The 17,806-nt window shown below is 43.3% G+C and overlaps 1 protein-coding gene across 2 annotated transcripts in view; it reads left to right on the forward strand.

The window, feature by feature from the left end:
* The window catches only part of ADGRB3 (adhesion G protein-coupled receptor B3), a 1,104,008-nt gene that overhangs the window by 289,856 nt on the left and 796,346 nt on the right, over window positions 1-17,806 (forward strand). For both annotated transcript variants that reach the window (XM_078648009.1, XM_078648010.1), the window contains exon 8: window positions 14,271-14,465. In XM_078648009.1, the coding sequence (XP_078504135.1) occupies window positions 14,271-14,465 (195 nt within the window). The remainder of the gene's footprint in view (window positions 1-14,270; window positions 14,466-17,806) is intronic.

The raw sequence follows: 17,806 nt of genomic DNA on the forward strand, positions 1-17,806 counted from the left end.
AACTCAGGGATGTCGATGAACAAACTTTAGCCAGTCTGGACTTGATAGTACTGTTAATTTGCTCTACGATCCCTGAAGCTTCTGGTCGATAGCTGCAGTGTAACTTTTGATCGATATTTAAAGCCAAACACAGCATCTTCACCACTTCACTATTGAAATGAGTTCCTCTGTCCGATTCCAAAGAGGATGGCACCCCAAACCTCGGTATTAACTCTCTAAGTAACAATTTTGCCACTGTAAGTGTATCGCACCTACGTGTAGGGTAAGCCTCAACCCATCTAGAAAATATGCAGACGATCACTAACACGTATCTGAGTCTGTTGCATGGAGGCATTTCTATGAAATCAATCTGCATCCTATTGAAAGGCCCCCCAGACCTTCCTATGTGACTCAAGGTAACTGGTGTTCTCTTTCCCACATTTAGTTGCTGACAGATCATACATCGCTGACACACTGCTTCTGCCGCTACTCTAAACTTAGGATTGAACCACGTTTGTCTGAATACTCTCACCATAGCATCTCTCCCTATATGTGCTGATCCATGCAATTTCCTTGCCATTGGACTAACAAGCTCATTTGGTAATACTGCTCTTCCGTCGGCAGAAACCCAGAAATTCATCTCACTTTTTTCACACCCTGCTGTTTCCCAACTCTTTTTCTCATCAATAGGTGCATTTTCCTGTACAACTCTCAATTCATCCCATGTATCTACAGTGTCTAACAACATGGTCAATTCAGTTCTTTCCTGGATTCCCCCCACTTTTGCATCAGTGTGAGAATATCCCTGCTCTGCGCAATAACGCGCTACTTCATCTGCGTATTTGTTTCCTAGTGATACAAAATCCACATTTTTTGTATGCGCTACACATTTGACCACTGCTATGGCCATAGGTTTTTGCAAAGCCTCTAACAGTAGTTTCACGAATTCTCCATTCCTAATGGGAGAACCCGAGGAGGTCATATAACCTCTTTGAGACCATAACTGCCCGTAATCATGAACTACGCCGAAACCATATTGGCTATCGGTGTATATAGTGACTCGAAGTCTGTCGCCTGCTAGGCAAGCACGAGTCAAAGCCACAATTTCAGCTACCTGTGCGGAGTGTACTCCTTCCAGGCAAGCGGCTTCTATAACTCTGGTAATCGTGCATACTGCATAAGCGGCTCTCAGCTGACCGACATCGTTTCTTACGCATGAACCATCGACGAAGAGAATTTCATCTGGGTCTGTCAATGGCTCATCTACGATATCAGGTCTCGGTTTGGTACATAGCTCAGTCACATCGAGGCAGTCATGCTCTGTACAAATTTCATCGTCCACTTCATTCGGAAGTGGCATCAAGGTTGCAGGATTCAAGACAGAGCATCTCTTTAGGGTTACATTCTCGGCGGCCAATATAACCTGCTCGTAGCGTGTAAGCCTGCTATTCGTCAGATGCTGAGTCTTAGTCCTGGTCATTAACAGTTCTACAGAATGTGGTACATATACTTCTAACTGGTGACCCATAACTACGCTTTCAGATCGTTCAATGCTGACACCCGTTGCAGCTACGGATTTGAGACATCCGGGCAACGCTGCGGCTACTGGATCTAATGTAGCCGAAAAGTACGCCACTGGCCTGCGCGCATCTCCGTGGACCTGTGCTAATACCGCTAACGCGCATCCCTCTCTCTCGCAGCAGTAAAGCAAAAAAGGTTTAGTGTAATCTGGCATTCCTAAAGCCGGGGCACGACATAAGTCCTCCCTCAGCTGCAAAAACGCCATCAAACAATTTTTGTCCCATGGTACCGGATCACTTACTCCTTTGTGCGTCAGTTGCAATAATGGTTTAGCCTTCAGTGAAAAGTTTGCTATCCACTGTCGACAATAACCGACCATGCCTAGAAACATCCTGACTTCTCTTTGTGTCGTAGGCGCGTTCATTTTCATAATCGCCTCTATTCTGTCTGGAGACACCTTCCGCTTTCCCTTTTCAATCCTATGGCCTAAGTATTGCACCTCAGTCTTACAATATTGCAATTTACTTGGAGACACCTTGTGTCCATTCTCGGCCAAGTGATTTAACAAGGTGATGGTGTCTTCTCTGCAAGTTTCCTCAGTTTCTGACGCAACTAGGAGGTCGTCTATGTACTGGACCAGAACTGAATTCTTGGGCAGTACCAGACTCTCAAGATTTCGTTTCAATAACTGGTTAAAGATCGATGGGCTCTCTGTATACCCCTGAGGGATACGACACCATGTTAAGACTCGATCTTCCAGCTTGAAAGCGAAAAGATACTGGCTCTCCTCATCTAACGGTATCGAAAAGAAAGCCTGACACAAATCTATCACGGTAAACCATTCAGCTTGGAATGGTATCTGAAATAATATCACTGATGGATTCGGTACCACTGGACAACATGAGACAACAATGTTATTAATCTTTCGAAGATCCTGCACTATTCTGTATTTTCCACTAGGCTTCTGCAAACCCATGATCGGGGAGTTACATGGACTTCCCACGATCTCCTTCAGAATTCCCTGCTTAATCATGGATTCGATCACAGGCTTGATCCCTGCAATTGTCTCTGGCGTTAGCTTATACTGTGGCGTTCTTGGATACTCAGCATGGGGTCTTACCAAGATTTTTACCGGTTCCACTCCTTTAATCAGTCCTATTTCTTCCCCAGTAAAATCCCATACCTCAGCTGAAACTCTCTCCCTCAAGTCCTGCGGAAGTTCCTCCACTGTTAAGGTAGGATATAATTCCACACACTCTTTTGAGTTTACTACTTTAAAATCAGCATCCTCATCCTTGGTCTGCACTTCTACTCCTTCAGGTGTGCAATGTATCGTGCAATTCAGCTTGCACAGCAAATCTCTCCCTAATAAGCACACAGGACTAGAATCGCAAATTACAAACTGATGTTCGTCACTGTAATTCCCTATCCTTACTGACACTGGTTCGGTCAAGGGATTTGTCATCCTTTTATTCGCGACTCCTACCACCTGAATTGTTTCTCCTGATATTGGCAGACCTGGGACCACCGCAGATCTTAATGTGGATCGAGTGGCTCCCGTATCTACCAAGAAGGTTGTAGGACATCCCGCTATTTCAGCCTCTACGTATGGTCCTCTCTGATCTACTTCCAAAGCGGCTCCTAGCGTACAATCTTCCTCCCTATTCGCCCGCTGCCCTGTAAGAGGATCAACGTAGTAGCATTCCTCTCCTCCTACAAATAATGGCATCTGTCTGTAGGTTTTCCCTCCGTTTGAGATGCGAGGTGGTTGAGGAAACGGGGCTCGAGGAGTCTGAGTCCCTCCTTTGACAAACTTGCCCTTCGGGACTGTGGCTCCCTTAACCACGTTATTCTGAACCTCTTCCCCCTCCTGTTCAAGATCCCCTGACTCAACATTGTAAGGACACTCGCGTCTCCAGTGTCCCACCTCGTTACACTGATGGCATCTCGTCGTTTTTTTCAGTGTCGCGATGTCCACTCTCGGTCTCGGTCTTTCTCCCTCATCTCTGCTTTGATTATTCTGTTTCTTTGCCTGCGTTCCTGTTCCCTGCTGCCACGGTTTATCCTTTCCAGCAGCTTGCATTTGCACTAGCATTAACTTTTCTTTAAGCTTCTTTGCCTTAGAGTCTATCTCGTCACTACAGTACCTTGCATACCTCAGAATTTCATCCAAAGGCTTATTCTGCCAACAGATCAGATGCTGCTGGATCATTAGACATATTTCTGGTCTTAATCCGAGGACAAACTTCGAAACAAACTGTCCTATGTCCTTGGGATCCATCACATCTAACCCGCTGTACTGCTTGAATGCTTTCAGTAATCTCTCATAGAACTCATGAACTGTCTCTTTCGGCTCCTGAGTAGTTCGATCTATCTTTACCCAGTCTATGTCTTGCACCGGCACTTTCTCTTTTAGCCATGTTATTACTCTCTCGTAATTTTCCATGACTCTGCCTGATGGACCATTCGTCCGGGTATCTCTCGGGGGCTCGCAAGTAGGCCATCCAACACTGAGCTTGCACGCCGTCCACAAATCTCCGGGTACTACGATATCGAACAGTGTGTTCAAATCGATCCACAGTACCTTCGAGATCTTCACGAATCTCTCTACCTGCTTGTACCACTCGACGGGATTATCTCTAAGCTTTGGGAAAGAATTGGTAAATGCCGCCAAATCCCCCCTACTCCAGGGCACATGAACGTAGCTTCCATTCGCGATTTCTCGCAAAGGGAAGGCTTCCATTCGCATCAAGTCTGCGTCCTGGGACTTCTCAAGCACACTCCGTCTAACGGAGCCCTTTCTAGACCATCTTTCCTCCCATCTATCTAGTTCTCTCCATATTCTTATACTTACGATCAATTCCCTTATGTGTACCTTCAGCGCGATCGTTCTACGGTCATCCAAGTCCTGATCCGTGCAAGTTAGCCTATGGTTACTCTGTAAAGCTTTAGTTCGTGACAGGTCTACCATGTACCTATTTGCTAAATTAGATAAGTTCTCATGAGCTGACCTCGCTCTCCGAGTAATATCTTTGGATATAAACAGTATCTCATCTGGTGTATACGAAGCTAATCTCTCTAATGAAACTGTACCATCAATCAATTCATCCAGATCTGTCTTCAAACTCATCACGTCAAGCCGTTTTGCTTTTATTTCCGCTTTTAGCATCTCAGTTCTATGTTCTTCTCTCATGTCCCTCTCACCTCCACTATGCGCCCTACGCCTGAGCACAGGTGAGTTATGAGGGATCTTCCTTTCTTCTCTTCGTTCCCACCCCTCTAGATCCCAAGCCTTTCCATCTTCTCGTGGGGTATGGTGGAATAATGCTCCGTCCCCCAACCCTATGTTCCGACTTTTCGGCTCGGTTTCTCCAGATGTGGGATAGGATCCACCGTTCGGTTCTAGCCCATTATAACTTGCTTGTTGTCTGGTGTCGCTTAATAGCCGATAGGTTCCGTCACGACCCTCCATGTTCCCGTGATCTCTTTCGCGATCACCGGATGGATGGCGAGACGTTTCGCAACTTCCTATGTTCTCCTGACTCCGTCCACTATCACCGGATGCATGTCGAGGCGCTTCGCGACTCTCCATGTTCCCGTGACTCCAATGTCTTACATTCTCACCTGGGGCATGATGTGTGCACCTAAAGGTATTCTGGTACTCCTGTGTCCTACGTTCCCCTTCACTGAAGGTGACGTGAGGCACTTCGCTATACCCTGCACTTCTGTCTTCGCCCGTTAGCCTATCGCTGTTATCGGTAGGATAAATATCTCTTCTGCTCTCTTGGCTTCCTCTCTCCCACTCGGGGCTGCTTTCGCCCGCTCCATAATGAGAGAGAATCCTGCTCCCCTGCTCTCTCCACTCGGATCCCGTTTCTAAACTTTTATTCCGAGCCTCTCCGGCAGCGTCCCATTCTCTCAGGTATTCCCTTAATTCCTTATGGGTTTTCGGTTTAGGACCCCTCAAATCCATTGGTCCTCTTCGACCTCCCTGTTCTACCCTGGGACCTATTGCGGAATCTAATGGGGTACTCCGACTTATTGGTGCTCGTATTTGCCTGTGGGGATTCATTGTGGCCTTCCTATTCTCCCCTTCTGTTCTTTCATTGTCCCATCGTGCCTGCTCCTCCTGCTGGACCCCTTCCGGGTTGTAGATAGACACAATAGGGCCTATGGTGACCGGGACTTGCAAAGCATCCGGCATTTGATATGTCCTAGCGCATTGCGTCTCCGGCACCTTCTGGACCACAAATCTTCCCACTACTCTCTGTTCAGAACTAGTTTGGGGTATTTCCTCAGTCCTATTAACGTCCCATTCTGTTACCGGGATCGACTTATACTCCCCCCACCTAGCTCCGTCCGTTTGCGGTAATATGGGGCTCGCAAGTTCCCCGCTATATGGAGGTGGTCTGTCTATCAATAGCCTCTCTATCAGATCCTCCTCCAACTCGCTTTCCTCATCTTCCTGTTCTATAGGTTTCCGTTCACCCGTAACATCCAACATCGGGTACAGTTTCTCTACTTCTATCTTCTGCACCCTCCATTTCTTTGCTTCATCGTCCCATTTAGCATCCTGTACTGCTTTTACCGATCTTCTCACTCTTTCTTGTCGCCTCTTTACGCCCCTTTCGTGTGCTGTTCTAAACCACACACCAAGAGCTTCAAATTGTGTTGGCCTCGGTAAAGGTCTCATTGAAAGCATCGTTGCCTTCAATTGGTTCAACACTTCTAATTTAAACGTTCCAAATCTTGGAAACGCCAGTTCTTTTTGCCCTTCAGTTATCCTGTGCCACTCGGAAATCCATAATATCGAGTGTAAGCCTACATTTACTGCCATATGATATGCTGGTGTGCCTTCTGGTGGAGCTTCTTCTCCGACACATAAATTTTTCCTTTTTCTTTTAAAGATTTTTCCTAAACCCTTAAAACACTTCATTTTGATCACGTACGATATTTCTTACTTATTTGCGTCTTGCTAACAACCACCAATCCCTGTATGACTCTCGCTAATCAGCCTATCTCAGCACAGTTCTTATGCTAATTGACCAACCTCAGCACGGCTCTACGCTGACGTCACTTGTCTCTTCAGCAGCTTCCCTCGTTTCTCAACTCGTTCACGATGTCACATGCGTTTTCATTCATACCTTGAAAAATGACTACTTCCGTCCAAGCGATCACTTCTCTCTCTGACTGTACGGCCACAGTCTAACTGTAATTGCTACCCCAACTTGGCACAGCGTCTTTCTTTTTACGGTCGGACACTTGCCTCCACTGATAGGTTACTTACACACAGTAAACGTACGACCAGCGTCCGCTACTCATTTGCTCACTCGTACGCTCCCCCTATCATCGGTCTGTCGGGAAATCAATGGTACCTCATGACCCCCTTTCAATGGTAGACAAATTACTCTGGGTGTTCGATACACCCGAACCACTTAAGTCCTCTGGACATAAGATTTCATCCGGTTGCGCGCGCTCACAACCTTCCCACAATCACACTACAAGCATTCAACTCCGCTTGACATTACAACACAGGAACAACGTTAAACACCGCAATCTTACAACGCATGACCCTTATACTCACTCTTGACTGATTCTGTTGCTTTTCTCTCGACGCACCATCAACACCGTCTTCGGCTGCAATTCTTCTTCTGGTCGACGATGACTAGGGACCTTGGGGTAAACTAACCTGGCCTAGGTCGTCTTCCTCAAGAAGATAACCATCCTCTGCTACCAACTGCGGGGAATGAGATTTCGATATCAACTTATGATTGTGATAAATTTAATAAAGAATCCCATTCATCTGTTTGGACCGCTCGTATCTGTCATTGAGGAAAGGACCACCCTCGCATTTGTTAGATATACCCCATTAACTGACGCCACTCTGAAGAACCACTTACAACTGATAGAGTTTAAGGGTTTTATATAGAATTAATTTGAATGCGATACAATCCACTCAAGATAAAATCTCCAAATATACAAAATACAAATCGGTTACAATATCAGCCACTTAAGCTTCGGTGTGAAGTGGTTTCTTCCGCGTCATCTGTAATAAGATAAAGAAATCATCAAATTAATCTATCCCTATTCTATGCTATGTGACAACCCTACTTCGCAAGTTTCTTCCCTAAAAAGGTGCCAGCAGTTTGACTCCCAAAGAAGTTCAAACTCTCTTAGCCTCTAAAGGAATCCTTAAGTTTCAGAAGCAGTACCCTATCTGCCTACCCATTCGATCTCTCTAAGGGTCCTCGGCCTACTGCTCCCTTGCGCTCTGACATCTCAGCGCATCTGCTCAATGCATCTACCTTCGCCCTTGCTCTGAGCAATTCGTCTCGCTGTTCCTAATCTCCCAATTGCTCATCGCTAATGGTTCTATTCTCACTAATGATTCTGCTCTCCTCCCCGGGGTGCTGTCCCTAATATACACAATCACAGTGTGGGTAGAACGCCCCTTGACGCCCACCACGGACTTTCCCCGATGATGTCAGCTTCTAGCTTCGTCCATTGCTTCATCTCTTTCGTCGTCCGTTAAGCTGACCTTTCTCCTTTAGATGTCATCTTCATCTTCTTATTGGTGACTTCATTCAAATTTACAATTGACATTTCAGAGCACAAGTCAACATCGTCAACAGAACTTTAAACTACGACTGTGATGTTGACCTTTCTAGGTCCTGTGAATGGACTTCTCAAAACAAGTTTCGAATTCTTAACGCTTCTCATCACGTTCAGGTCATAAACCTTGTCCAGCGTTGTCACCTTAAATCTAACAAGTGCTAGACTTCTTGGCTCTCATGTCCACATCAAGCTATTTACAACTCCTGTAAGTCCACTAAATTATATACATCGGACTGTACTCCTGCTAACCCTTGGTCAGTCTGGTTAGAATCACAAATGACCTAAACCTTTCTAACATTCCAAAAAAAAGTCTTCTACACAATACAACTTTTAACACACATTTATACATTCATTTTTAGCAAAAGTCTTGATTATACTCGAATACAATTTACATAGAATATAACTACGTAGAGTATAACTTTATATTCTCATTCGCTATCTCGTGTTATATATGTTCTACACATTTCCTTACGTTTCATTTATCGCTGCTTCTCCATTTAAAGATTCACACATACATGAATTCTACTTTGCACGTTCTACATTTCATAAACATTTCTACACATTTCTACATCAGCCCACTACGTATACGGGCCTTCTAAATCTAACACATATTCTAAAGTGAATAGTTACATTTTCTATATTGCTTCGGATTATATTGGTTATCTATATGCTATAAGTGTCACTTCACATTACGATATACATTTCGTTCCTACGTTATTCAATGTGCTTGTAAATATGCCCTATACATACTTTTTATTCAAATTTGCGCTCTCTCAACCTTTTAATACATACAAACATCTCTGTATTTTAGTACTGTCCGTAGCACAGTCTGGTATCGAGTGTGTGAGGTAATTACAGTAACCATATTCCTCACAAACGAGCACACTGCATGGCGTCTCTTTCATAGCTAAACACACGAAGACAACGCAGGAAAGCAAATCATTTCATGAACCTCATTCGTACCTCTGAATCAACATAACTACATATTATGTGGAAAAGTGTTCTTTTTCAGATCAATAGTTCAGTACGTCACCCAAACCAGTTAACGATAGTTCTTTTTCATAGGGATGGTGGGAAACGTTTCAGAGTAGGGGGCGGGGCGCAGTGAAGGCCATCCGCATTAGCTCATTCAAATCATAGCATTTTTGACAAATCCTGAAGTTAGTGAACAAGTGAGTGTAGCAAATAAAGCATCTTTAATAAGGGAGTGTTTTTTTTTCTTTTTGCAGTTTGATATAGCGCGAACTCGACCCGAAGGTATTGGAGCGCTTTACATGAGCATCAGTTACATTACACAAAGGCACATTAATTTTTTGGTAGGTACTGGGTGATTACATGATTTGCCCAGAATCCCAGGATGTTGAGCCAACGCCGAGACTCGAATCTGGTTCCCCAGTTCCAAAGTTGGTAGCTCTTGCCTTTAGGCCACATTCTATCCCCCTTAGGGTTAAGGGCCTCTCTCTCAATATTAATAGAAATGAGATGCATCTTGCATTTTGAAGCATGTGGGACGCATTTTGCTGTCATGCGTGACGAGCATTGGAATGCACTCCTCTTGTTGCGGCATGTGTGTAGATCAGCCACGGCCGGTAGTGGGAGTACCGGCCGGGCGGTGACGTGGGGAGGGGGAGGAGGAGGGGCAGGGTGGGCTTAGTAATGTATGGATTACAGACTTTAAAAGGTAAGTAAACATAAAAATAAATAAAACGAATTTCGCTGCACACACTGCATCACATTTGGCGATGCAGTGCGTGCAACAAAATTCGTTTAATTTATTTTTATGTTTACTTACCTTTTAAAGTCCGTAATCCATACATTACTACCCCCACCCTGCCCCTCCCCCTCCCCACGTCACTGGTGTAGATACTGTTATGCATGGAGATCACTGAAGCAGAGAGAGAGATAGCTGCGCATGTGGCAGGTCTCTGCAGCAGAGGGGCAATCCACGGGCAGTCGGACTCAATGCTCTCCAGTGTCTACGCAGGAGTGAGAGAAGAAGGCACTGAATTAAAGACAGCAATGACCCCTGAGAAGAAACAAAGAGCAAACCCAGAAGTGCAGGAGATACAGAAAGCCAGGATAAATGGTCTTTGGAGAGCACCTGGAAGTGCCAGAGAAGAAACCCGTGGAGAATACAGATACTTTGCACTAGTACAATAACCTGGCCAATTAGTTTTGTATTTTTTTGGACTTTGTGTGAGGGGACGAAGCAAACACTCTTCTGTTGTCTATAATACAGAAAGACATTTGTATCGGAGCAGAATGCATAAATAAATTGCATCTACAGACAAACAGGGGTTAAACAATAATTGCTTATAAATCACCTTTTACATACTTTTAAGATTCTAATTAATAATTCACGAGCTATGAACAACTTTAAAAATACAGTAGACCGATTTTACACTAATGATTTTGAAATTTATTTGGCTAAAATTTCGTTTCATTTTCTTAGTAAAACATAAAAAAGGAAGAATAACAATTTTCTCCATTTCTTAATTTTTGGCACAGCAAAAGTAGTGGAAAATAATTTTGCTAAAGGTTCTGTCCGAGTGCAGATCCTTAGATTGAAGGAAGTTCCTTTTATTAACCCATTCACTATATAAGAACTAATGTGAATTGGAGTAGATGGGCTAATCTAAAAAGCCACGATTTCAGCTTTTTCCTCAGCGAATAAGGACATGGAATGCTCCTATGGGAAATAGCTAGCGCATTGAAAAGATTGACCGTTAAGCAGGAGAGAGAGGGACCCCTAACTCAAGTATTCCTCTATGAGAGTATTGACAACCCAGTTGTCAGTAGAGGAAAACAGAGAAAGAGGAGCTTGATTTGGATTTTTTTTCCATAAGTTGACGGGGCCCGAGTTGAAATCTGCTCTTTGAAAGGTACACATAGACTTGAACTGTGTGTGCTTTTTAAAGGAGAACCAATGCTGATGGCTCAAGTCAGCTTCAACAGGAAACCGGAGCATTAAGAACCAACTAGGCTGGAGAGTTTTGTATAACCTGTAAAACTGTGGAGAATATAGTTTGGGGTACTTGGATACTGAGAATTCCTGTATCAAGATGAGAAGCGATGAGGGAGTGAATCATAGTTTTCATTCATGAGATAGGAAGCAGTGGAAGGATTTTCCCAACCATTCTCAAAAGAACAAATCAGCAGCCTATAAACGATCTATTTGGAAAAAGATGGATTGGGATCAGTGATGAAACACAGATTTTTAGCAGATTCAACTGGCACCAGAAGAGGATCTAGTTCTGTGGACCGCCAAGACAAGTTCAAGTTGCTCGGTTGTTGGCAATACAAGATTGCCTCACTTTTATTGGTTAGGTTTGAGGAAGAGTTCCCTCTTCCAAATGGCCACCACGCTCATGCAGGAGCAAAGGCTGATTTGGGTCAATGCTGGAACTGGAGAGATGGAGATAATTATCTGAGCATCATTAACAGAAGAAGCTATATTGAGACTAAGGGCATGATTACGAAGTCCATCAGAAACTAAACCGCCCGACTCCTTGTCGGATTCGGTTCCGACCGACTCGCGGTCGCCGGTTCCGCCGACGGATTATGATGCTTCCGAACACCATTCGGAAGGACTCCCATTCACTTCAATGGGAGCCTGTGTTCCGACTGACAAAACAGGCTCCAATGTGGAAAATGGGTGTGTGCGGAAAACCTTGCAACCTGTCGCTGGCACCCCATGTTGGCTGCTACACTGTGCATGGTTTTCCATCGGGGTCCCTTCTGTACCCCTCGACCCCAGACCGGGAGACTAAGGATGAAGGAAGGCCTGGTAGGGGTCACCAAATTCAGTTTCTGACAGCCTTTTTGTGTCGGACAGATCGAGTCGGAAAGGCCCAGACAATGCTGTGAAACCAGCCTTTGTGCCTTTTCTGTAGCAACCTGAAAAAAGGCTCAATTGTGCAAACTTTGGACTAATTGAAAAATATGCTAATTCATCTTCCACCATTCTTGCTCTGTGTGTAAAAGAATGGTACAAACAGATTTTGCAGATATGTAGTAGAGGTTCCTACATGCCTTAATCTTTTTCACAGGTTTTGTGGTAGAAGGTGGAGGCAGGACCCTATTGGAGGAGGTTGAGGAAAGTTAGAAAATAGATATGTACAATATGGACTCCATGCAGTAGGATTTCGTCCTACATATCCAGGAAAACGTCATGTAAGAAAGGAGACGTTAACCACCCCTAATTGAATTTCTCACACCTGCGGAGTATATGAGCTGAATTTAAAGAGAGAGTCAACGGTTTCTGCCTGCCAGATACAATAGAGAAACCCTAAGTGAATGATTACCCAGTCAAGTGTGCGAAGTTGGCCTCCATAGTGGCTGAAATCCCTGACACTCTTTTTTCCCCTTAATATAAGGGATACTATACCACATTTTGATGAAATAGAGGAGATCATTTCTCCTTTTGTGCTCCTGATGTGTTATATTCGTATTTAATTGCAATATGGTCCTGAAAATAAAGTGGCAACATGACATTAAATACCACTAAAACATGCGTTGACTTTTAGTGTGTCTAGTCAGGTACCACTACACCAGAAAGAGAGAATTAAAGAGACTCTGCCGGTGCTTATAAGCCATTTGCTGTTTTTCCGGATAGGTATTTAATAAATGTATGGTTTGCAGTGTGAGTGGGATGTTGGTAGAGAGTGTGATATGGAAGGTCAAATAGAGCTGGGTTTTTAGAGGTACAGGGGTTTTACATTTGTAAAATGAATGTGAGTAAAGTAATAATAGACAAATGCACAATACCGTGTATGATATAAAACAATTAATATATGTCTGAAATGTAATAAGTAACATAATGATTTGTTTTGTAATGACGATAAAAAGAACAAAAAATAAATAAAATATGGCAAAGTAATATGGTATACATAATAAAGTAGAGATTAAGACAGGCAGGACCCTCTATTATATTTTCTTCTTATTTCTTTCCTCCTGGTTCAATACCTTTTCTATATAAAAGTGAATGGGGCCCTTCTGTATACAATGGGACACACATATTTTGTTCCATTACTTACCCAAAAATATTTTTGCAGACATGTAGGAAATTATTATGAAATCATTACTGAACATTTGCTATTTATGAATCATTCCTTGTTTCTGTTCCATATTACAGAACAAAAATACTGGTTCATGACTATTCAATGTGCTATATATTTTGCTCTTGTTTAAATGTTTAGTTTGCAAAAATCACTATTGATTGCATTTGCCCTAATACAAGAAGAAGCATGTTAAAATTATGCTTTGTACTTTCGTGAGATTTTGACCAGGGCAAATAATTGCTTTGCATGGCTATTGTATCTTGCTTTGCCACTTGTGAAAAGTTTTAATGTCAACCTAATCAAAGCTTGCAATATTGACCGATGGAGCATCTTTTATGATCCTCCAACTGATTCTATTTTCTCTCCACCAGCATTCATAACACTTGAAATTATTTACATATTGACAGGAAAGATTGAGGGGATGATTTAGAGTTTGGGCAGAGGGTAATCCATTCCAACGCATGGATTATTCTCTCTGCCTTACTCACAGACCCCCTGTGGATTTAGGCTGGGAAGACATTATGTTTGATGATAGAGGAGCCTTCATCAGCTCTGTCACTGACATACTCCTCGATGGTCCAATGGAGTACAGGTTGCAGGAAGTTAGCCACCCAACTCTCTGACTAATTTAGAGTGAGTGATCGGATGGTTTTCTTCTCTGTCTGTCACAGGTAAGAGACAGTAACAACAAAGTAATTACCCCACAACATGAGAGAAAACACATCAAAAACAAATTTTCGCCTTAGGAGTTTGTTTTTGAAAAATGTAAACCTCTTTAAATGTTTGACCTATGGCTGTCCTGTTCGATGGAGCTGACGGTCAAACTTTTACAACATTGTCAGGAACCACAGTGTCACTGGTTGCTGCCAAGATTAAGAAATGTCTGCAGGCCATGCACATATCTAGATTTGGAAGATGGGGTGTCCGTCAGGGTGACGGAGAGATTCACTCCACTGACCTGACAGATATACAACTGTCCTCCAACTTCTACTTAAGGCCCTATATTGTTGAAAAAATACCAAGATTTCTGATGAAGTAAATGAAAATGCAGCTGTCTTGTTTCTGACATGTGTTTTTCTGATTTGATTGGCACAGATCAAGGAGCACCTTGCAAAGGGGCAAAGAACACTTGCAGGTGAAGGGATGGCTATGGTAACCAAGACACTTTTAGACCTGACTCAGAGGAAGCACTTCTATGCAGGGGATCTCCTCATCTCTGTAGAAATTCTCAGAAATGTGACAGACACATTCAAAAGAGCAAGTTATGTTCCTGCATCCGATGGTGTACAGGTGAGAGATATCATAGCACAACTTCTTAGGTATTTTAACATATTTAGGAATTGTTTTTTGTGCAATTATATTACACTTGTGGCTGTTTTTATTGCATAAGAGCAGTGGTTTCAAAATCAAAGTGAGTATGCCATACTTATTTTTTTTAATGTGTAGCAGTTAATATATCATTCCTTTGTAATGTGGATTACTAACGGAAGGTCTAGTATCTGGCCAATTCCTTTCTTCTCTCATAATTGGTATCTAGGTTAAACAGTGCTTTTTGCATAATGACATCCGCAAACCACACAGCTAACTTTTGCAATTACCCTTTGCTTAATCAAACTCCCTTTCAATGGAGGTAAACACAATTTAAATATTCCAAATGCTACCAGGATCTATTATTGACTGAATTTTAGAGACATCAGCTTTAAAAATGTTTTACTACAACAGGCTGAATTTACTTCATAATAGAGCATGTTTTTTATACCACAGCACCACTTTCTGAACTACTTAATTCAATATTGTTCTATTTTTGTATATACCATATATGAGCCAACGAATAGGAAGATGCGCACTTTTTATACTGTCTGAACCAAAATATACATTCAATAAAAAACGTCTTCTCGTTCATCATTGTCTAAAATTTAATACCCTTTTTAATATGGTTTTAAAATGTAATGTATTTATTATCTTATATGTAAAATGAATTGTCATTTTTTATATATATATGTTTGTCTTTTATGATGTAAATCGAATAAAGACCTCTTGACTTGTTATGAGCAAACAAGTATATCTCAGGTTACAGGAGATTTAAAAACCACTTCAGAATCCCAACTGACGGCTGTGAGAAAGTGCCTCTTTTGAAAGGTCACCTCTATTTGTTTTGCTGACATATGCTGCTGATGTTTTGACTCTGTACACCAGGACATTGCTAACCAGGCCTCAGTGCAAGCATTCTGACCCCTAACACAAGTCATCATTGGCTTACTCCTAATTCGCCTAGTTCATTTTCCTATTAGGCAATAGTATAAGGTGTCCCAAAATACACCCTTGGCATGGAAAGATAGATGTAATTTATGGACTACAACACTACTGTGCCATCTACTAGTGTGACAGTACAACCATGATTCAAGGCCTAGCTGCTGCAGTTTTAACTGCTGCTGACAGACCTTTCGGGAGATTGGCTGGCCCATAGGGAAACACTTGGTAGCAATATTAAATATTAATTCTGCTATGTCAGACTTGGGACAAGCTAGAAAAATGAATAAAAAACTATTTTTAATATTTTCTACAGGCCCAACTTAATGGTGGAAGAGGATTTTGATGACTATTATGGAAACATGACTTTTAGAAGGTTACTCTGTCCCTGTCAGTAGCCTCTGGAGTCTAATTTGTATTAGCCTCTAACTGTCACAACACTGGGTGGGAACACAAGCTCAGCATAAGAAGAAAAACTATTTTCCATCCTGTATTTAATGAGTGAGAGACACTGTGGGATTGTTTACAGTAGGGCTGATTGGAACTGCTGCAAAATTGTGTAGGTTACTCCTGGAAATGTTTATCCTAATGGTTAAGGAGGGGAAAGGAGTCCCCCAACATATACGCTAGTGGCAAGCATAAATATGACACCCGTGGCTGTATCACACTGGACTTTTTCTACCATTCCTGAAAACCTGAGACTTTGAATATCTTTGCACTTAAAGACCTCCGGAATACTGGGACAATTTTGCCAAGATGATTTGCCCAAGGCTCAGCTGCTCTGGGTTGAAGAAACAATTGTCCACCACACAGAGCTTCTCTGCAGCAGTAAATCCATTTCAGTAGGACCTCAGTGAGAAGGTATCCAATCTTGTGGAGACCTCTCTGGACAAAGCCCACAACCTTTTCCCACTGGAGAATGTCAAGCTCCAAAAAAGAGACTAAGCCTGAAGGTAAAAAATCTTGACCGGACAAAGGCCCCCAAAGCATGATATGATATGATAAAAATTATTTATAGAACGCACGTTCACCTACGGTTTCTTGGCGCTTAGGTGGGGGGGCTGAAGGCCACAACAGTGTGTTGGAATTAGTTGTATGCTTGGGAGAAAAGCCAGGTTTTCAGCGACTTCCTGAATTGAGCATAGGAGGGTATTAAGCGGAGATCTGGCAGGAGAGAATTCCAAAGGAGTGGAGCTTGGGTGGAAAATCTCAGACCGCCATCTTTCTTGTGTCTGAAAGTGCAAGGGGAAAAGAGATTGGAGCAGGAGGAGCATAGGGTGCGGGAAGGGACATAGCGGTGGATTCGGTAGGCAATGATAGAGGGTCCCTGGGAAAAGAGGGCTCTATGGATTAGGCAGCCAAGTTTGAAGAGGCTGCGCTGAGTCACTGGGAGCCAATGAAGGCTCCTAAGGAGAGGTTTAGTGTGGTTAAACTTTGGCTGGCCATAGATTAGCCTGGCTGCTTGGTTCTGGACAAGTTGAAGTCGTTGGGATTGGTACGCAGGAATTCCGACCTACAGACAGTTGACATAGTCGATGCGGACATGACTAGTGCCAGGGTGACTTGGACGAGAGCTTCATATGAGAGAAATCTGCAGATTTTCCTAATTCGGTGTAGGTGGAAAAAGCAGACAGAGACCACCGAGTTGATTTGAACCCTCATTGAGAGGTCGTTACTGTTAGTGACGCCTAGGCTCTTGACCTAGTTGACTGGGGATGGTAGACAGCCCAAGGAGAGGGGGCAGAAATTGGAGTACCAAGGGTTGCCTGGGGACCCTGTGAGAACCAGCTCTGTCTTGTCAGGATTAAGTTTGAGCTGGTTTGCGTTCATCCAGCTGCTGATGAAGGTCATGGTGGATTGAACGTTCTCAATAGAGGAGGGGGATGGATCGATGTTGAAGATGAGCTAAAAGTCACCGGCATAATTAAAAATGACTACTGCTCTTTTCTGGAGTTCAGAGATCAAGGGGAGAATATACAGGTTAAACAAAAGGGGGGAAAGGGAGGAACCCTGAGGGACTCCACAGGTAAGTCTTTTTTCCTCCAAAGAGAAATTGGAGAGGCGGACGGCTTGATATCGGTCTTTGAGGAATGAAGTGAGCCATCTCAGCAGTGGGCCCCGGATGCCGGCGCTCTCTATCCGATCGAGAAGAAAAGCTTGGTCGACGGTGTCGATCGCCGCCAACAAGTCCAGGCGCACCAATGCCTGCAAGGTGTTCAGATAAGCCGCCTTTCTGAGTTCATCATGGACGGTCAAGGCGATGGACTCAGTGGAGTGTTGGGGCCGGAAGCCAGCTTGATGGGGGTCTAAATAGTGGGAGTTTTCCACAAAGGAGCTTAGGCAATTTGCTACAAGTGCTCCAGAATTTTACACATCTGTCT

Source organism: Lissotriton helveticus, chromosome 6 (assembly GCF_964261635.1).
Source record: "Lissotriton helveticus chromosome 6, aLisHel1.1, whole genome shotgun sequence".
Taxonomy (NCBI): Eukaryota; Metazoa; Chordata; class Amphibia; order Caudata; family Salamandridae; genus Lissotriton; species Lissotriton helveticus.